Raw genomic sequence first — 22,910 nt, 5'->3', positions numbered from 1 at the left:
ACTTGGGAAATGAAGGACACTTGACATGTATTTAAAATTTGATTTTAATGGACACATATAACTTAGCCCAGAATAAGAACTACTCATAATCATTGAGGAACCTGGGATACTGTGGGGAGAGTGAATCAATTAACATTGATATTTGGGATAATCATGTTTTCTTTTGCCTTTGGAAAAAACTGAAAATAGTTAGTGATTGTGTTGGTGATGAAGAATCAGAGTTGGACTATTTCAAAGGATAATTTGGAACTTGCTTTGTGGACAGTGTCATATAACCAGCGCTTTGTTCTAGAAAGGAACAACATCTTTGCTCCCCTAAAATCTTTGCTCTTTGCACTGGTCTCAGGGCAATTTGCACAGAATGCTTTATGAAGGTAGCCTGTACTCAGTAGAAATGAAAACCCCTTCTTTTTCAGGGACAACTAACTGCTGCACATATAAAGACTTGCACATGAAAATTTCTACAATGATATAATATCCAACTATAAAAGAGACTCCTTCAAGTTACTGAGTATTATTTTTACTTCTACACAAGAGTGATTGCCAAAAATAACCCAACAAGGAGGATTAAATGTACCAGGAGAGGAAGAGTTTACAACATAATTATAAGAAAAAAAAGAAAATAACTACAACACTTGAATTAAAAGGGGGTCGTGAGCATGTTCAACAATTTTACCAACTTGGTGTAGTTTGCTCCTAGCCATTCATCTGATTGAGAGGTAATTTTTTTATTCTACTTTAAATAAGACCATAGAATTAGATCTGGTATCTTATTTAATTCCCTTATTTTATAGATGAGGACCAGAAAAATCAAGTGACTTGTCTAAGGCTGCACATGTAATGAGTAAAAGAGGCAAGATTTGAACTTGGGTTTTTTTTTTTTTTTGTCAGTGAAGCACTTTAAAATATATTTCATTAATATTCATTTAAGGCCCTCCTTTAGACTGACTAGTGTTCTTAAGACAGACTCCCTTCCTTTAACACCTTGAAATTTCAGTACCTAATTTTTTCTCCTTCTATATTACTACAGATTTTCCAAGATAATTTTCAAAGGAAGCCAAAATTGTGAAGTTCAAAATTCTGTGTTGACTTTGCGTGTTTGCATACCATATGCACATCATCATGCCTACTTGTCAACATCCTCTGTCAGCTTCATAAGAAAGCTCATGATCCAATAAAGCCCCATGGAGAAACACATGAAAGATTCAAATTGCCTGAGGCACTAATTTGTGTAGCATCTTATTTTAGGAATAAATCTTTCCCCTGTTTGGTACAATTTGAATAAATGTAGGCTACAAGTTTGAACAAGGTAAGACTCCTCCCCTTTGGCTGACTATGTTTTAAAATTTTTATTGTGTGCCCTCAAGGAAGTCATTTGAGTGTAATCATTAGGCCTGCTGTGAATAGAAAAATTATAAGCTTGCTATGTTTGCTGCATTCCTCCTTGACTAACCTTCTGCTAAACTGTAGCAAAATGGAGTTTTTTTTAACTGATTATTAAAGGAAGCCCTAAAACTGCATGTATTTGAGGAGTGATGGAGAAGATAGCTTATGCTAAAGCAGTTTTATTTATCATAGGACATGGATAAGTGTATTCTGGAAAAAACATATCTTAATCAGTGAAACTTATGGTTAGGATCATTTGTTTTCAGTCAAAAAGTGAATTGAAAAGGACAAAGGAAAGGGAAAAAATCATTTTTGTGAATTCTTTACAATTAGAAGAAAAACAGATTTTACTTGTCTTTTGAAGTATTTTACTTAAGGTTTATATATTTACTATCATGTTTAATTCATTTTTCATAAAATAATTCATTCTATCGATGAGGAAGTAAAGAATTTTTAGGTCATTTTGTAAAGCTTACTCAATAAGTTTTAGGTAGGTACAGAATTAGAATCCAGAATCCTTAACGTTTTAATCTGTTTGCACAAGCCCACAGATAGAAGTGTTAAAAATTGTCAGATCATGGATTTTGGGATGAAACCAGATGTTGGGGTAGAAAAAATTGGAACTCATATCATATCCCAACCAAGATAACATCTGTCTCCTTCCTTTTCTCTCTTCAAACCTATCTCTTCTCCTAATGGCTAGGTTGGCAGACTGAAAAACATACAAAGAATGGAAGAAGACAGAATTGAAGAGGAAGATGTCCAGGATGATGTAGAAGTTTTTCCACTTGAAATAAGGGAGAAGAAGTAAAGCCACCAGCCAATATAAGAACTATAAGGCTGTTTTCTTTTGTTCACTTTAAAGTTGGTCAAACAGGTTAGTGCAATTCCTAGCTAATGATTCTAGATAACTCTCAAAGGTGTGACCTGCTGGGCAGACCAATTACTCTGACTGGTTTGATCAAAAGCTATGCTAAGGATGATGATTCTTGGGGCTATTCTTCTGACAGATATGCTATGCAAACAGTGCCTCACTTTTGTATGGCTCGCTAAAACTCACTGCATAATTGTCTTTTTTTAGTTTCTATAATCAAGAATCAAAATATGAGGTAATATCTCATTGCAAAAAAAAAGATAAAAAAATCTTAAAGTACTCATAACAATATGTAGACATATGGGAAGACTTTTTAAGGTATTTATAAATCATTTCAAAGTCAATTAAAAGGCTGTAAGTTTGATAGCCTCTAATAGTATAAGCAAGTTTTAGTGTTTTAGCTTTATTTCCAAAACATTTAAACAGATCACACTTGACATCCTCCTGAAAAGATTTCAAGATAAAAAATGTATAACCTTGGTAAAGGAAAAAAAAAAAGAACAAGCAACCTGGTAGTGATCTACAGAAAATGTTTTTCTCATTTATTGTTGACTACGCACCTATTAAAAGAGATGCTGTCAGCAGTTTGGGGTCATATGGACTCTTTCCACGGCCATTTTCAAAATGTGAATCCTCCAGCTTAAAAATGTTGTCCTGTTGGTGAAAAAAGGATTATATTTATTTAAGGGAAGGAGTATTTCTTATGTCAGTTCAAATATTTTTAAAAGAGGATGAGAATTTGTCCAACTGCAAGGGTGATATTTGTGAATTCTGCATATTTAGAACACTAAATTAGAAATAACTCTACCTAAAGCCAATAGTTTCCTATATTAGGGGGGGAAAAGTTCTCTTCATTAGCATGACTATACAGATATGCAGACTTGAAAATCTGTGTTAACAAAAAAATACATATGCATAATTTCTATTTAGCTCTGCAATTTTGATGAGAGAAAAGGCAGAACATAAAAATTCAAGAGATGCTTTACTTGATTGCTTGCATACATCATTCACCTCCTTCACCAGCTTATATTGTGCAAGGCCATACATAGGCATTTTGTGCTAATGGAACCCCATAAATAGTTATTATGCACATAAAAATGTAAGTAACTGGAGGAGGGGACTTCCAGCTGGAGCCTGGACTTCTCTAAATGTTTCTTGTTTCTAAATACTCCAATGTGTTTACAATCCTAATGTTGTAACAGATAGTAGTCTGGTTCTATATAAGTATAAATTCTTTTCAATGGAGTGTTAGTTTGGGATTATAGTATGGGTGGTCAGATGATCTTAAATTTAGCTGTGAAAAGGACCTTAGAGATTATCTAATGTAATCTTCTCATTTTCCAGATAAGGAATCTTAGGCCTAGAGAGGTTAAGTGATTGCCCAAGGTCACACATGCAGAAATAGTACACACAAGACTGAATATAAGCCCACTGACTTCAAATGTAATCTTGTTCCTCAATACCAAACAAAATAATTTATTTAGTGAACCAAAAGGAGTGATATTACAGTAACTCTAAAGAGGGATCAGTAAGTGAGAAGAAAGAAAGAGGGATCCAACCGATCTTTTATGGCCCACTACTTTGGTATTATAGAGCTCTAAACTTATCAAATAAACCTCATCCTCCCTTTTACAGAAAGTTGACAATCCATTAGGACAATCCACAATATGATGGAAAGATAATTTTACATCTCTTACTTTCTTTATTATACTTTCCCTCAAAGATGCTTAATGGCTAAATTAATTGTAGAACCACTTTTAGTAGCTCTGACAAAGAGCATCTTGACCTGATGCTCTCATGGCTCTCTGTTACATGGAAACACTCATTTCTGGAGGCAAGATAAAAGAATGGGGTAGAGACCTGCATCTTAGCTTCTCTCTACCTTGGGAATTACTTGCCCAGAGTACTGTCAATAAGCTTCGAAGACTATCTTCCTACTCAATGTGGCAAATGTCAAATTTTATAAGCTCTTGGATTATTACTGAGGATGTCTCTAGAGTTTTCACAGTTTAGAGACTTTGTAAGCCCTGTGATATTAAATCCTGCAAACCAGATAGAATGAGGCATTGACACAGCTTGATAATTTCATGCATAAGAACTAACGTACAGACCTTAAGATTCAAGGTTAATTTTAAGGTTATATCACCTTGATTAGATAGATACACATATACCATAATGACTAAATCTTGTAGAGGATAAGTTTTAAGATATGACTGATAATTACATTCTTCCTCACGACAATTTAGTTAGCTTTATCCTAATTTCTCATAATTTTGAATCCACTAAACATTAGAACATGAGTTCCTTGTTTTCTGTCTTTCTTTGTATCTCTAGCTCTTACCACAGTGCCTGATATATAGTATGTCATTAATAAATGGTACTTGGTTCACTGACAATGTATTAAAAAATTGATTCAATTTAACACACTTTTATTAAGTATCTACTATATGTAAGGCACTGTTCTTGGTAAAGGGGATACAAAGAATGATACTTTACAGGCTCTGCCCTTATGGAGCTTAAAGTCTAATAAGGAGGAAAGACAAATAAATGAAAATTGGGATACTAATGCAATGTTGGTAGAGTTGTGAATTTATCCATTTATGCTGGAGAACACTTTGCAATAGAAGATAAGGACAATGGAGAGTTCTGGGCAAAGTGCTGGCATAAATCTGAGGGCTGAGAGAGATCACTTTGATGTGAGGTGACATTAGGATTAGAGAGTTTGATGGTGGAGGGAAAGGACCAAAGTAGATTAAGTGGTGGCAGGCGAGAGGGGAAAAACAAGAACTATTTCACATTTATATGAAAGGCTTGGAAAATTAATGTCTTTGTGGGGAGAAAAGGATAGAGACAATTCTAAGATTATTAGCTTGACTAAATGGAAGGACAGTGGTTCCATCAGCATTAATCACTAGTTAAGTAGAGGGATAGAATGTAGAGAGAAGAGAGTTAAGTTGTGGATACATAAAGGCTGAGATGTCAGCAAGACATGTAATTGAAAATCCTCCACAAATCATCAAAATATAGTATCGAAGCTGTACAGAGATTGTTGTGAGTAGAGTGGTAGATTTGGGGTCATCTGAATAAATATTGATATTACCACATCAGATGGCTTAGGAAGAATAGAGAATAGGAACTAGGACAGAACCTTGGACTATACTTTCTATCTTTCTGTGTGTGTGTGTGTGTGTGTGTGTGTGTGTGTGTGTGTACACATACTTTATAGCTAAAAAGTATGAAGAAGAAAAGAGTGAGGAAGACAGAGAAGAGAGGATGATGGAGAAAGATATGGGGAAAACCATGAGAGGAACCTAAAGGAGTACAGGGTATCACAAAGGAGAGCAGGGTGAAATACTGCAGAGTTATCCAGGAGAATAAGGGCAGGGTAGGAAAAGGCCCTGGATTACAGAAGATCATTAATGATCTGGAAAGAGCTGTTTCAGGAGGGTGGTGAGAACAGAGAAGCCACATTGTAGAAGGCTTAAGAATGATTGAGCAGTGAGATATGAATGATTACTTTATGAAAACTTGCATTTCATACAAGGTCTAGAGGAATTATCCAAGTTATTCCTTATGAGATAGACTAAAATGAGGAAAATGCATAAAATATCTCAGTTGTTCAGCCTATCCAGGTCATGGCTATTAGATTCTTTTCAATCTCTATTAGGGGGTCTACATTTAGCAATTAGTTTTCTCAGGATTTTTCAGCTGTGTATTAGACATAAAGCCCTAAATGTTTCTATATTGGTAATTCATCTAGAAAATAGAACATGTACTAAAAAAATGGAAATTTTATTGTTGCAAAACCAATATGAGACAAATATATCCTAAGAATATCTAAAATAAACAAAGCAAATTGTTGACACTATTTAATTTTTTTCTATATTCTACAACAATCCCAACAAAATTTAGTGAAATTATGTGTGTGCTCAGATTCCAAAAAGTTGCCATGAAAATGTAATGAAGGCCAGACATACAGCAACATATTCAGTTAAAAGGATATTACTGGCATAACATACAGAAAAAAGTACAAGTATTTTCTTGAGTTGTATAGAAAAGGTGGCCAGATTTGCTAAGGCAAAAGGAGTAAAATAGTTTTGTGACAATAAGAAAATCTCTATCCTGCCATTTTATCCTTGTCTCTTGAATAACTTCATGATTACTCTGAATGACTGCATTATAAGGAAAAGAAAAAAAATGAGAGAACAACCAAGGAATTGCATCTATTATGGTGAAGGAATTTGAGATAATTTTACAAGAGGACTGGTTCAAGGAAATGGGATTGTTAAGCCTAAGGAACTGATGACTCTAAATCACTACTGATTAGAGAAATCCAAATTAAAACAACTCTGAGGTACCACCTCACACCTATCAGATTGGTTAATATGACAAAAAAGGAAAATGACATATATTAGAGGGCATGTGAGAAAATTGGGATATCAATGCAATGTTGGTAGAATTGTGAATTTATCCATCTATGCTGGAGAACACTTTGTAACTATGCCCAAAGGACTATAAAACTGTGCATAGCCTTTGATCCAGCAATATCACTGCTAGGTCTATATCCCAAAGACAACCAAAATAAAAAGGAAAGGGGGGAAGGCCCTATTTGTACAAAGATATAGTAGCTCTTTTTGTGGTGGCTAAGAATTGAAAATCAAAGGGATACCCATTAATTGAGGAATGGCTAAATAAGTTATGGTATATGATTGCAATGGAATATTATTTTTCTATAAGAAATGACAAACAGGATGATTTCAGAAAAACCTGGAAAGACTTACATGAATTGATGCAAAGAGAAGTGAACAGAACCCAACTGTACATAGTAACAATAATACTGTTCAATGAAGAACTGTGAATAACTTAGCTGTTCTCAGCAATACAATGATTCAAGATAATCCCAAAGGCCTGATGATGGAGCATACTATCCACCTCCAGAGAAAGAACTGCTATTATTTGAATACAGACTGAAGCATGCTATTTTTGACTTTCTTTCTTTCACTAATTTTCTTTTATTCAAATCTTCTTGTACAAAAATGACTAATATGGAAATGTTTTACATGATTGCATATGTATAGCCTATATCTGATTGTTTACCATCTCAGGGAGAAGGGAGGGGAAGAAGGCAGGGATAGAAATTGTAACTCAAAACTTTTTTTAAAATGTTAAAAATAATTTTAACATTTAATTGGGGGAGATATATATATAAGTGTGTGTATGTATATAGTATATATACACACATATATAAAAATTGTATTCTTATTGTTATATATCTAAGAATATCTATATAAGAATAGAATATATCTTCTATTAATATATATATGCATATATATATTAAAAACATAACTTAAAAAGAACACATGGACATGGGATAGAAGGGCCCTTTCTAGACAGCTGATGGTAAGGCACACACAAGACCGGCCCAAAATGAGAACCATGGATAAGATGTGATCTGCATCCTTGCAAGGAATACCTCACACAGCGAAGATCACAGATCCTTTCAAACGCTGAAATATATAACATATTTGATACTATTCTTCCTGTTGTGTCATTAGCAGGTTCAATGGTCTTTTCAAGAATCTTGATGCATTTTTGAATCAATGAAGGTGATTTTCTTTTAAAGGCATAAGTGATCCAAGTCAAGATACCAAAAGATTAACACAGAACCAGAGAAATCTAGGAACCATGCTCTCCTGCTTCCATAGAGGACTAATATACTTTACAAGGCACATGGTTGTTATTTTAACAGACTCTAGGGAAGGAGATACTTGAACATTTTTCAAGAAGCTTATGTATTCTAAACAACATTGGTTCAATGTTAGTTTTTTTTAAAAATCTTTTTGAGTTCCTATACTGTGCATATTGCAGTAATTTGGAGTGGAGTTAAACCAAAACAGTTTTATAGCAATAAAATATTTTTGTTGAAGGTCTACTTGTACCTTGCCATTTTGAATAACAGTCAAAACAACATTTTCTATGATATGTTTGAGGAAATGGATGGCTATAGTCAGTTTAAAAGAGCTCTCTGGTCTACCCTTTCTAATCAGTGTAGACTGTGTTTTACAATGGCTGATTCAGGACACATTCAAGAATTTAATGTTAATAAGACTGATTCCTGAGATATATCTTCCATCTTTAAGATGAGGAGAGGCTTCTGAACAGTCTTGCTTTGCCTCTGACAAACTATCAGGCCCTAAAACATCATAAGATCACTTTCCATTCTATTTCACCTGATAATGAAACATTTGGTAAACTTTTAGAAATTGTGAAAGCATACTTTTCATCCAACTCATTAGTTATAGTTTAGAGATTTGAATTTCACAAATGAAATCAAGAGCCTGCTAAGGACATTGCTAATTGGATGAGTTGTCATCATTATCATTATTATTGGTAACATTTAAGTAGCACCTAACTTGTGCTAAGTACTTTACAGTTGTTACTTCGTGTATTAAAACTATAATCTCAAGGATTTCTCAGGAGAAATTATGAGATTGCCCTTTATATTCAGATCATGTCAAAAGGCTTAACACTTTTTGACAATCAGAACTGATGTTTTAATTGCCCATAAAAAAGAAATAAAGGACTGTCAGAAACTTTCTCAGAGAGAAATGACTGCCATATGTCAATAAAATTAACTTCTAATATAATGATCTCTATAAAATATTTAAAAACAAAGAATTCTTACAAACAGGTCAGTAAGAAAAAAAAGATTTCTCTACAATGTCTGAAGAAGAGTTTAGACACCCTTAGGGTACAGAGTTTACATGTATAAGACATGGCACAGAGCTTCCTAAGACTCTAGGCTCACATGTTTCAGGTTCACTAAGTTTGTCTCTTTGACTCATTTCCCCGACCTGGAGTTGCTCCAGGAAAAATCTCTAAATATATTCTCTGCATAGCATATGGCTAGCTGTCTAAATTGGGCAAAAGGGAACTCAGATACCATACAAGTTCTAAAGGTAGCATAGACAAATCAAGCAAAGGAGAATATTTCACCACCACACCCCAAAAGATGTGGAATATCTAATCAATATATAAGAACCCATTAGTAGAAACACAAAGCCCGTAGAGTACTCCAATAGCCCATAAGCTGAAGGCAAATTGATACAATGGAAGGTGTACTAGATTTAGAATCAGTGGATGTGAATTCAAATGTTGACCTCACTGCATACTGTGTGATCTTGAATAAATCATTTAACCTTCCCTAACATCAGTGAATTATCTATAAGAGGAAATGGTTGGACTAAATGGTTTCTGAGGTTCTTTTCAGCTTTTAATCTATGACCCTCCAATCAATCCCACCCATACATACACATAATGATGAGAATAATAATAAATATAATAACAATAGTAATAGCTAATACATATAAGGCGCTTTGTAGTTTACCAAAAAGCTTTACATACTTTTCTTAATTTGTGATAAGACAATGGAGCACAGAAAGGGCCAAGTGAAGTATGTCAGTCACATTCATCATAATAATGTTCAGCTGTAATTCAAATCATTTGGCATCTGTCATTCTCCTGGGATGGGAAGTAAAAGTGACAGCTAGAAAAATAGTGATAATGATAATAATATTAATAATGATAATAGACTAGCACTTATATATCTCTTTAAGGTTTTTAAAATCCTTTTCAAATGTTATTTCATATGATCTTCATGACAACTTTGTGTTTGAGGTTGGGGGAGGTGATAATACTATCTACATTTTACAGAGGAATAAACCAAGGCTGAAAGAGGTGATAACAGTTAAAAAGTATCTGAGGCCACTTTGAACTCAGATCCTTATGACTCTAGGTCTAACACTCTATAGACTGTGCTACCTAGCTACCTTCATGGCTAGCCACCATGAGATCATTAAGAACAATTTAGGGCGCAAGATGGAGGAGTAAAGGCAGGAACTTGCTTGAGCCCTCCCAAATACCCCTCTAAACAATGTTAAATAATATATAAATAAAGCACATGCTGAAGTGGCAGAACCAACAAAAGGATGAGGTGAAACAGTTTTCCAGTCCAAGACAACTTGGAAGGTTGGCTGGAAAGGACTGTCTCACAGGGTTGAGAGTGGAGTACAGTTAAGCGCAGGCCCGTGCAAACACATCATGGGCCAGCAAACCAGCATCAGGCCTTGGTGGCAACTGAATTTGCAGAAAGATGCTTCCTGATTTCTCAGCCCACAGATGGCAAGGGGATCAGACAGCTGGTCAAAAGGAGATTTCAAGGGGACACTTTGCTAGCATTGGGAGGAGGACACTGTTGCATTGCCCATATGCTGTTCTGGGTCACAGTCCCAGAACAAGGAGGAGCATCAGCAGGAATGGGGACCTGGGTCCCAGTTCCAATAGTATTTGTGGTCTCTCAGAGATAAGAGCATAGGCCAGAAGAGCAGCAATCACACCTCTCCTTAAATCATATATCTTTGGAAGAACAGAAAACTCCCCAAAGTAGCTCTGAACACAGAAGCAAGAAAAACCTTAAACTTTGAACAGGGCCGCCTTTACTCTGCCCCGCCCCCCCAGCCCCATCCCAGCAACCTCAATTTGATATAAAGTTAAAAGTCAAGAAATAAGATGGAAAAATGAGCAAACAACAACAGCAAAAAACAAACAAACAAAAAAGACCAAACGGCTCTGACCATAGATAGTTACTATGTGGACAAGGAAGATCAAAACATGAACTAAGAAGAAGACATCAAAATCAAAGCAGCAACATGCAAAGCCTCAAAGAAAAATGTGAATTGGTCTCGGGTCCTAGAAGAGTTAAAAAATGATTTTAAAAATCAAATAATAGGGATAGAGGAAAATGGGGAAAAAATGAGAGTGATGCAAGAAAATCATGAAGAAAGGGTCAACAGTTTATGCCTCAACAGGAGGCATGCTTGTGCACACATGCACATGCACACACACACACACACACACACACACACACACACCTGAAAAAATAACACCTTAGAAGGCAGAATAGGTCAAATGGTAAAAGAGGTACAAAGGAGAAGAACAATTTACAAAGCAGAATTAAATAGATAAAAATGATGTACAAAAATTCATTGAAGAGATCTTATCAAGAACAAATCATTAAAATAATCAATAATTTCATTAAAGAAAATGACAACAATGAGACAATATAACAAAATTTATGGGATAAAACCAAAGAAATACTTAGGGGAAATTTTATGTCTAAATGCTTACATCAACAAAACAGAGAAAGAGCAGATGAATGAATTGGGCATACAACTAAAAAACAAAATTTAAAAAGAACAAGTCAAAAATCTCTAATTAAACACCAAATTGGAAACCCAACAAATTAAAGGAGAGATTAATAAAACTAAAAGAGAAGTGTTGAGCTAATAAAGTTAAAAGTTGATTGTATTTTTAAAAGCCTAATAAAATAAACTGTTTAATTTGATTCTTTAAAAACAAAGAAAACCAATTTGACAGTGTCAAAAATGAAAAGGTTGACTATACCAACAATGAAGAGTGATTAAAGCAATTATTAAGAGCTATTTTTCCAATTACATAGAAATAAATCTAATAATCTCTATTTTGTTTTTTATCCTATGTTTTCAAAGAGGCCCATGACATCAGAAAGGTGATATGATGACTTGAAAGTGAATTGGATTTAAGTGAGGGAGGGCTATATACAAGGCCACCAGTCTCACCACTCAAATAACCCTATACTAATAAAAGGTATTGAACAATCCATCATTAAATTGCCTAAAAAAAAATCTCCAGGACCAAATGGATTCAAAAGTAAATTCTACTAAATATTTAAAGGACACAATTAATTCTAATACTATGTAAACTATTTGGAAAAACAGGCAAAGATTTCTTTTAAAATATGGTGCTGATACTTAAACCAGGAAGAGCAAAAACAGAGAATGAAAAACTAAAGGTCAATTTTCCTAATGAATATTGATGCAAAAATTTTAAAGAAAATATTAGCAAGGAGATTATGCCAATATATTAAAAAAAATCATATACTGTGACTAGGTGATTTATACCAGAAAAAGCAGGGCTACTTCAATATTAGGAAGACCACCTGCATAATTGACCATATCAATAAGAAAAAGAACAAAAATCATATGATTATCTAAAAAAAAGGCTTTTGACAAAATACAACACTTATTCCTTTCAAGAGGATTAGAAATAAGCAAAGGGATAAAAGGAACTTTCCTTAAAATGTTAAGCTGTATCTATCTAAACCCATCAGCAAGCATTATCTGTAATGGGAATAAGCTAGATACCTTCCCAGTGAGATCAGGGGTGAAGCAAAGATGCCCATTATCACCTCTATTATTTAATCTTGTATTAGAAATGTTACCTATAATAATAAGAGATGGAAAAGAAACAGAAGGAATCTGAACAAGCAATGTGTAAACAAAACTATCACTCTTTACAGATGATATGATACTATTCTTGGAGAATCCTAGAGAAAAATCTAATTGAAATAATTAACAACTTTAGCAAAGTTGCAGGATATATAAAATAAACCCACAAAATCATCAGCATTTCTATATATTACCAATAAAGTTCAGCAGCAAGAGACAGAATGAGAAATTCCACTTAAAATAACTGTAGACAATATAAAATACTTGGGATTCTACCTGCCAGTAAGCTCAGGAACAATATAAACACAATTACAAAGCACCTGTCAAACAAATAAAGTCAGATCTAAACAACTGGAGAAATATTAATTTTTCCTGGATAGGCTGAACCAATATAATAAAAATTACAATTCTACCTAAATTAATTTACTCATTCCATGCCATACCAAACTACCAAAAATTATATAGCTAGAAAAATAATTTTAAAAATCTGGTAGAATAACAGGTCAATAAATAAGAGACAGAAAGCATTACGAGATATAAATGTTTAATTTTGATTATATTAAATAAAAACAATGAAGATTAGAAAGCAGAAAACTGGGAAACAATTCTTTAGCACATATCTCTGATATAGGCCTCATTTCTCAAATATATAAAGAACTGAGTCAAATTTCTAAGAATACAAGTCATTCCCCAATTGCTACATGGTCAAAGTATATGAACAGGCAGTTTTCAGATGATGAAATCAAAGCTATCTATAGTCATATGAAAAAATTCTTTAAATCACTATAGATTAGAGAAATGCAAATTAAAACAACTCTGAGGTAGCACCTCACATCTATTAAATTGAATAATATGACAGAAAAGGAAAATGACAAATAGTGGAGAGGATGTGGGAAAATTAAGATGCTACTGCATTGTTGGTGGAATTGTGAACTGATTCAGCCATTCAGGAGAACTATTTTGAACTATGCCCCAAAGGCAATCAAACTGTGCCTACCTTTTGATCTAGCAATACTACTTCCAGGGGTGTACAAAAATATTTATGGCATCTCTTTTTGTGGTGGCAAAGAATTGGAAATTGAGGTCATGCCCATCAATTGCAAAATGTATGAACAAATTGTGCTATATAAATGTAATGGAGAACTATTGTGTTGTAAGAAATGGCAGACTTATATGAACTAATGTGAAGTTAGCAGAACCAAAACATTATACACAGTAATAGCAATACTATACAGTGGTCACTTGTGAATGACTTACCTATTCTCAACAATACAATGTTCTATAACAATTCCAAAGAACTCATGATAAAAGAAGTTATCTACTCCTAGAGAAAGAACTGATGGAATCTGAATACAGATCAAAGCATACTATTTTTCACTATATTTTTTTGGGTGTGTTTTCTTTCAAAACATGATTGATACAGACATATGTTTTGAATGACTATACTTGTATAACATGTATCAAATTGCTTGCTTTATCAGTGAGAGGGGAAGGGAATGAGCAATGTAGGGAGAGAATTTGGAAGTCAAAATTTTTAAAAATAAATGTTAAAAATTTTACATATAATGTAAACAATATTTAAATTAAAAAGAATCTAGGGCCAAAATGATCAAATGACATAATTTTAAGTTTAATCTGCATTAGCAACATTTTCTCTTTTATGTAGATAATCAACAAAAACTAAATTAAGCCCTGATTTGTAGTATGTACTGATTTCCAAGGTGTAAATGCTCACACTAGTCTGGATATTGTACCTGCCCCTACTCCAATAACCTATATCACCTCTTAAGTACTTCATTTTAGAGCAGAAAGGGATATAAAACACTCACATTTTAGATGAAATAAGGACTATCCATGGTATTTCTACTTCTCCTGTGTTGTCCCACAAAATGAAGGAATGTTTAACTTCATTGTTCAGCACTTCACTTTCTATTTTTTATTTTGTTTGCTCTATCATATTTTGGAACTGATTGACTGCTTTTGACCCCATATGGTGCACAGCTAACTAATGGCTCCTGAGATACACTTAAAGTTAATGTGTATAAATATAAGAAAGAACACATATATACATATGTGGGAAGTATACATGGGGTTATACAGTGTTTTGTTTTGAATGCTTCTGCTCATTTCTGAGCAGGTTTTCCATTTTTTGGTGAGACTGTAAAATATGATTATATTATATATAATATGCAATATTATATATTAGTAGCCTGAGAATGAATTTGAGGATAGAGAAAGGATAGGAAGTAGGGAAGGCTTTTGTAAGCTTTTCCCAGTCCTTCTTAATAATAGTGCTTCGCTCTCTTAATTCCTCTCTATTCCATATATTGCTTGTTTGTATATATTTATTTGTTGTCTCCCCCATTAGATGGTAAATTGAGGGCAAAGATTGCCTTTTGTCTCTTTTTTGCATACCTAGCACTTAGCACAGTGCCTGGCACATAGTTAACAAACGTGCATTTACTGAAGAATAGGTTTTTAATATCGTTCCCACAAGCATCTTAATAGTTCATATCTTAGCTATAGAAAAGGTTCTTTATGAAGGATGTCACCAAAGGATGATATGATTTAAAAACAAAAAAAAAAACAACAAATGATGAACTGATTATGTCGAAAGAGAGAGGGACAACTGAAAGACAGTCCATGTACTATACTTCATGATGTCAGGATAAAAAAAAAAGACTCATTATATTAGGTGAACCCCCTGTAGTATATTTATAGACTGACATGAAATAGAGTCCCAGTGGATAGGCAGGGATATGTGAGTTTTAATCTGTATTGGTAGGAACATCAACATTGAGGAGATCACTTCAGTAATAGGAACTTATGTTCAATTTTTATTTTTCCAATTGCAATGAGAACTGTTCTGGTATAAGCTGATTAGGGCACTTATAAACTTATTCCCAGAAGATACGATGTTATAAGTCAATTTGCTAAAAGTGAAATTTAGATGAAAAACCTACAATGGTTTTTTATTATGTTATAAATCAATTTTTAGAGGTAATTACTACAGCAGCAACAAAGCCTTTCTTTTAAATTGAAATTTAGCATATGATTATTCCTTAGTCTATTATCGAGTAAAAAATGGAATGGTTAAAATATTCTCTTATTATCAATGCAATGCTAAGTTTGCGTCATAAAAGCATAGCCTTCACCATTTTTGGTAACCTAGAGGACATTAGATGTTATCAAGAATATCGAACAACTCTCAGAGGAACATTGAGAATTGGAATATCTTTGTTTAGCAACATTCTCTGTTGTCATATATAATATATTGTCTGGCCTACCAGGATGACCTCTGGGAATATATATGCTACAGAATGATTTTCTGTTTTAGTCAATCTGTTAAATAAATTGCATATGCAAGCAATAAGACTGAATCCTAAGAACAATGTATACAATTAGGCTGCTTCATTTAGACATGTTACTGTAGCTGGAATATTTTTCACTTTTAGCAATGTATTAGAGCAGAAATTGAGTTTTATGTATCCTAATTGCTTTAGCAGATACTATGAGTGTATTATATAAATTACTATGTCATACTTTATTACATGATTGCATCAGTTTTCAATGGCTATTTTTAGAATTCAAGACCACCTTTGTCTTATGGATTTCCTGAATGTTATTAGACTGTGGTGAGGTAAGGCATTAGAAGAAATAACAGCCATCCTAACTTCTAATCCTAGTTTTTTTTATAAATTACAGAATCCTGGTGACATAATATCAGTAAATATTCCCATTATCATTCTTGTCTTGTTATAAATTAACATAGGTAACAAAAATTCTGCTTTATTTAAAATGACAAAGCTTTTTTTTAAAGAATGTTCTCATTCTTTTTTTAATTTAATAAGAGAAACACATTTTTACTATCAAGCCAACATAAATGCATTGGCAAGTCTGAAGGAAAAAAAGGCCTTCAGTACTCCTTTGGCAATAAATGGAAAGTACTTAATGAAGTTTAAGAACCATAGAATTTAGAGCTTGAGGGGATATTAGCAGACATCTAGTCTAACTTACCCCAAAAAGAACTCCCCACTTTACCATACTCTACAAATATTCACATCTTGATTGAAGGCTTCTAGTGAATTCATCCCCTACCAAGCTAGTCTATTTCATTTTTGGACAGCTCTAATTGTCAGGAAATTATTCTTTCAAAAAAGCCTAAATTTACCTTTTTGCAACATATATGTAATACCCCAAATTCTAACCTCAGGGGGCATTATACCTTATTCATCTCTGTGTTTCTGTGTCTCCATATCCATCTCCATCTCTCTGTCTCTCTCTCTCTCTCTCTCTCTCACACACACACATTCACACACATGCATGTTCACATACACACACACACAAATATTATGCTTTGGTAAATGGACTGTCCTCTTATGAGTTCCATAGAGCAATGCTATCCACTGTAAGGTCAAAAAGGAAATAATATACTCTTAGCTCTTCTTGGGAAGCGATAAGAGGCCAGGATGGAAAAAATGAAGGATATGACTTGGACCTTAGAAGAGACCATCTGTAGATTATGGAGGCTTCACATTTGAACTATGTAATCAGAAATAAAGCCAAAATCAATGTATTTGAAAGTCTGCTGTTATATAATCAAAAGAGCACTTGACAGAGCCAGGAAACTAGAGTCTGAGTCCCAGCTTGGACAGTAGCCATTTGATTTTTGAAAAGTCACTTAGCTTTTCTGCAGAAAGTTACTTGCATATCTTAAACATCAATACTAATGGAAATCATTACTATGGAGAAGCAGCTTGACCCAGTGAACAGAAAGCTGGCCTTAGAATCAAGAAGGCTTGGATTCCATCTCTGAAGAATACTGGCTATAAACTTAGGTAAGTCCGTTAACTTTTCAGTGATCTAGTAAATTTTCTAAGACCATAAATTTAAGAAGAGTTGTGGAGCTGCACTGGTAGAGGAAATTTCCACACAGTAACATTTCTGAAAATCTTTTAGAGGGACTGGTCTCCAAGACAAACATAAGAAGAGTAATATTAAAAGATTTTATTCCCATTAATAAAAACATATTAGGAACTATTGCCAGTTCCCCAATGTTCCAAGCATACTTTACATTATTTCAGATATCCTAAAAACTTTAACCTTCAATAAACTTTTACCATATAATCTGTTCAATTTAATTAGAATCTGTTAAGGCCTTATGTGCAAAGAGCTTTGAGGCATACAGAGATAGGGCTCACCTATTTATGTCTTCAAGGTGCTTACAGTATAGAAGAGGCTAAAAACACAAACACAAAGAACTAAAATACTCTTTTGATGTATGTTTCATAAATGAAGAGTAGTGATTGCTTCTGGTTCAGGTAATAAGGGAAGGCATTATGGATGATGGCATATTAAATCTCAGCCTTGGAGAATATGTACATTATTTCCAAAGGTATTTGGGGTTGAGGAAGGAAGTTCATTATATGGGTAGACAAAAAGGCCTGAATAAAATGCTGCAGGGGACATCAAGGCAGACAAGGACTAAGATAACTCCATTGAGTTAATAATTAGGCTATTAATGATTTTTTAAAATCTCATTAAGGTGGGGGGGCCTTGAAATTCTACCTTTCTAAAAGTTCTACTTCTTTTATCTTCCTAACACCTCTTCCTAAATATTAGCATTCATTAAGATACTTATCAAGCTCCTACCCAACCTCCTTCTCCTGTTGTAAAACCTCCTCTTCCCCCTCCAAACCATCCTCCTTCTTCTTTGGTGACCTCAATTTTTCTCTAGAACTGCATTACCCATCTCTACTCAAGCAACTCCGAAACTGTCATATCCACCCCAAACCTGTTTCATGCACTAACAATTCTGGCTGCCTCTTGGATAACCTCCATGCCACTGCTCACCATAGCCTCCCTAGAAATCTAATAAAAATAATGATTTCCGGTAACTCTAATGTAATGAGTTCTGGCTCAGGAATCATTTAATATCTAATGTTATGTGAGTAAAATAAAGTTTTTTTTTTCTTCAATAGAAGAGGGGCCTAGATTTCTCTATCTCACCCAGCCTGAAAATGCAGCAATCCCCATCAGGAAGGAAGATCTAATCTGTTCTGTTTTACCAACCAGGGTCTGTTTAAAAAAACAGGGCTCCTGTTTGCTAATAACAGTAGTGCTCTACTTAGAGAGAACACCTGATCAGCTTTATTCCTACTGTATCTCAGAACTCAAGGATTCAAGGAGTTCCACCAGCCTCAGCCTTGTTCAGTAGCAGGGATTACAATCATGCAACACCATGCCTGTCTAGTTTTTCTAATTTGATTATAATTGAATGGCCTTACATTCTTTTCTAAGGTGAAAACTATAGCCCTGACTCTTGGGCATAATTTAGCTCTTTTCTACAGTTGAACAATAGCATGTCTCTATGTTAATAATGAAATTAGAGAAATAAAAGTGTAATGAAAATAAGCAAAATTGTATTCAAGGAAATCTAGGTGATTAATCTTCAAACACTAAAAATTATAATTGCTTTCTAATGGAGCAATTTTTATATTTTCAAACTGCATTTTTGGGGTTTAATGAGTTTATTAAAATTCCATTAAAAGTCATGTTTCATTTCATGTACAAGAAAGAAAATGCTTATGAATCAATAGTTTTATTTATTGCTATTTCATGAACAACTGTCAACATTTATTCTTTAGGAAACTACATTCCCAGGAGGGGAATTTGTTCTCAATATGAGGAGACACTGAACTCGAATTAGTTTTACATGACTTGCAAAAAGTAAGATACTTGTACTTTAATATACCATGAATCTGTCTTCTTGCTGATTAGGGGTATTACGTAGGTACAGAATGAAGGAGCTGAATGAGAAGGCTGAATGAAAATGGTGCAAATGGTTACAGGACTTGGTGAAAAATAGTAACCACATCATCCCTAGTGGATATAGCTCAGATAACCCCCCCAAAGCGCTGGACCTGCCTCATTTCTTTTCAGCCATAGTTAGTTATATGACAGCTTTACTAGAGTAATAGAAAATTGATTCTTGGCATGAAGAAAGGAAAAATAATTCCAGGTAGAGACCTGCTAAGGACAATGATAGGCAAGGAACAAATCTGGCAGAGAGTAGTTTAACGACATCAGGAGAAGACAGCAGCAATTTTGGAATGTTGGAGACATGAATTACCCTTCCCTATTTTTGTTGCTGCTCAGTCATTTTGGTCATGTTCTCCTCTTTGTGACCCCATTTGGGGTTTTCTTGGCATAGATATTGGACGTATTGGACAAGGTTGCCATTTCCTTCTTCAGCACATTTTACACAGAAGGAGACAGAGATAAACAAGGATAAGTGACTCACTGGGATTTGAATTCAAGTCTTTCCTATGGCCCAAAACACTTCCTCTAAGTGTATCTTTTCATAAAAGGGCTCGGGCTACATGTATTTCCTATCTGTAGTCCCTTTATTCCTATTAAGGTTCATTCTTTTCTATCAGTGTATATCTATTTGTGTGAGAGTAAAGTTCATGGTTTAGTGGGAAATGTTAAAGCATTACTTTACTAACTGATATTCAATTAAAATGTCTTTGTTATCACCTAAGTATTATCTGAATGATAAGTAAAAAGTATAACACACCAGATGGGGCTTATGAAGTTTGGTTTAAAGAGGATTACAAACCAAATAACAGCTAGAATCTAGGGTAGTTGGCTAGAGTATCAAGAGAAAGCAGTCCAAGGGCTAAAATAACATTTCTACTATGCCTTCTAGTCCTTCAATATGCCAGATATATTTACTGTATTGCAATTATTATGAGCCATGGTCCTCACAAATTAAGACTAGTAAAGCAGCTTGCTAAATTATATTTTAATTTTAAGGGAAAAAAATTGAAGTCGTTTTGAATTTATTTATCTTCTCACCTATCAAAGCAAACTTTTACATGGCAGTCTTTGCAGCTAGCTTGAAATGGTACTTAACATCTTAAATTCAAGAGCCCTGAAATTATCTTTGTGTAAGTTTTCCAAACTTACATCAGTGACATAATACTTCTGTTTTTTGTCATCATTAAAATTAATTGTATAAACCAAGCAAAATAGAAAGCATATGTGTTCATGTTTCATGCAGATTATGTTTTTAATATGAGCTTAATTTGAGTTCATGCAGATATCACAAAATTTTCAGGGTTGTAATTATTTAGCTATGAATGTCAGTTAACTCCCAAGATATGCAATACAGAAAAAGAAAAAAAAATAGATACATATCCTCAAATGAAAAATTCCAGAACATGGATAATTAACTCTACAAAGCCTTATTCCAGTGAGGCCCTGGGCCCTGAGCTTAGTCTAAGGGAAAACTAATGGGACAGAAGAAAACAAAAATAGGTGAACAGTTCACTTCATGGTTTTTTTTAATGTCACTTTAAATCATCAGATGAAACACTTTTGCTTTCCTTTTTTTATTTTCTTGCTTCATAAACCAACAAACAAGTTAATGTTAATTCTCGTCTGTAAAAGTTAATGTAATACTTAGAAGGTTTTTAAATAAAAATTTTGCTACATCTGTGAAAAGACATGACTGATCATTTTCTGATTCCATGCATGAGTATGTTAACTAAAGAACCAAATGTACTGTAAGAAGACTACTCAGAAGTAATATATTGTGGGGTATTTTTACATCTAAAAAAGTATATTATCAATCAAGTGATGATTCTAAATTTTATGTGTGTGTAAACATGTGTATATATGTATATGTATGCATACATATGGATACTTTTTTCTTCAAAAGAAGACTGCCATTTGAAAGGTTCTTACATAGAAGGTGTAAAAAATAATGGAAAAAAAATTCCTAGAACTTCAGCTGCTATGAGATTACATATAGGTCACTGATAGTGAACTAATCAAGGCAGTATCATGATCAGCCACCCCCTTCCTTAGAATAGCATTAAATGTACTCATCAACTATACATTAATAGTAGACTTTTTATCCCTTTATTGCTCTTCTAATACGTGTGTACCCATATAACAGATGTATGTCCTAAAAGGTTGTCTAGTTGCAGCTTATGAGTAGGTAGGATCTAATATATCTGGTCTTTTGAGTCTCATTGAGTAGGATCTAATATCTGGTCCTCCTCTCAAGAGAGGAAGAAAGTCTGGGGCAATGTCTGTACCATGTTGTTAGGAGACACTGGGGGAAAGTGAGAAGGCAGGCAAATCCTAGGGGCACTAAGAAGAAGGGGAATCTTTTATCTTGTCTCCAAGAGGGGTGCCAGACTAGAATTTTACTGACTTCCTAACTTTACTCCTATAGGGTACAATTTTGGTTTAGAATATAATCTGCTTCCCTGGTCACTAGCCCTTAGCTTACACCTACTGACTTAGCCCTTCTCACCAAATGCTGCTTATACAAATGACCATCACAAATAATAGAGGGTGATACCTTCAAAACAAATTGGTACATCTGGAAGAGGGGCAGGTTCAGGAAGGAAGAAGAAAGAAGGAAGTTGATACTTTTTAGTTTATGGGTTTTTTTGTTTTGTTTTGTTTTGAATGAAGAGTTCCTTTATATGGGTTAGGAGGCATATCTATCCTATGTTCTCTGGAGGAATATCTCCAAAAAGTCTGTACATGTGTCAACAGCTTTTCAGTTTGAAAGGAGAAAGGAATATTATTGAGAAGGAAAGTGGATGGGAGGTGAACTAAATAAAAAGAAAACATCAGAGATAGAAGGAAAATGGGAAAGTAAGACTGTCTCAGTAGCTCTATTTTAACAATTAAAAATAAATATAAATATGTTTCCCATTACCACTATTTGATCAAGTTCTGATAGTAAATGCTCTTTTGGAATAAATATTTCAAGTTAATTTCAAGAATAAATTTTTATATATCTATATCTATGTATACATATATTTGTAAATAAAAGTATGTAACTTAATTGTTTTTTGTTCTTGGAATCATTATCTTTTAATGCCTATTGTAAGATATTTTTTCTTTGTATTATAATATTTGATAACTTATGAAGTATTTGATATTTTTGTAACAGTTTTTCCTGAATTCTCCTAAATTTGGAAAAACTTAAACTTTTAAACCTACCATTTCATCATTTAAAACTCAATTTCTCTTTACTGAAAAGGAACTCTCCCTCATATTTTTCATGAGCTGACTCTATTCTCTCATTTCTCCATTATGTTTATAAAAATTAATCTGCTAAAAATGTCTGGATATTTGCTCATATTGAGGTGATGATCATAACTTCAGAATGACATAATTCTAGACAACCAAGCACTCTTTGTTTTCCCTCAAAAAATTTTCATTCAGCTTGAGTACTCATGTGTTAGCTATAGGATGAACCAAGACTTTTTAAGCAATTCACCAACATCTAATTACAA

At 33.8% G+C, this 22,910-nt stretch overlaps 1 protein-coding gene across 17 annotated transcripts in view; it reads right to left on the bottom strand.

The window, feature by feature from the left end:
* Window positions 1-22,910, bottom strand: part of LOC138176019 (semaphorin-3A) — a 665,616-nt gene that overhangs the window by 112,139 nt on the left and 530,567 nt on the right. For all 17 annotated transcript variants that reach the window (XM_069106728.1, XM_069106733.1, XM_069106729.1 and 14 more), the window contains one exon: window positions 2,821-2,914. In XM_069106728.1, coding sequence (XP_068962829.1) covers window positions 2,821-2,914 — 94 coding nt within the window. The remainder of the gene's footprint in view (window positions 1-2,820; window positions 2,915-22,910) is intronic.

Source organism: Petaurus breviceps, unplaced genomic scaffold, assembly GCF_028583685.1.
Source record: "Petaurus breviceps papuanus isolate PSGF00001 unplaced genomic scaffold, PetGlider_PUasm1.0 80, whole genome shotgun sequence".
NCBI classification, from domain to species: Eukaryota; Metazoa; Chordata; class Mammalia; order Diprotodontia; family Petauridae; genus Petaurus; species Petaurus breviceps.
The sequence above is the reverse complement of the archived record's forward strand: the minus strand, read 5'-3'. Positions and strand labels throughout refer to the sequence as shown.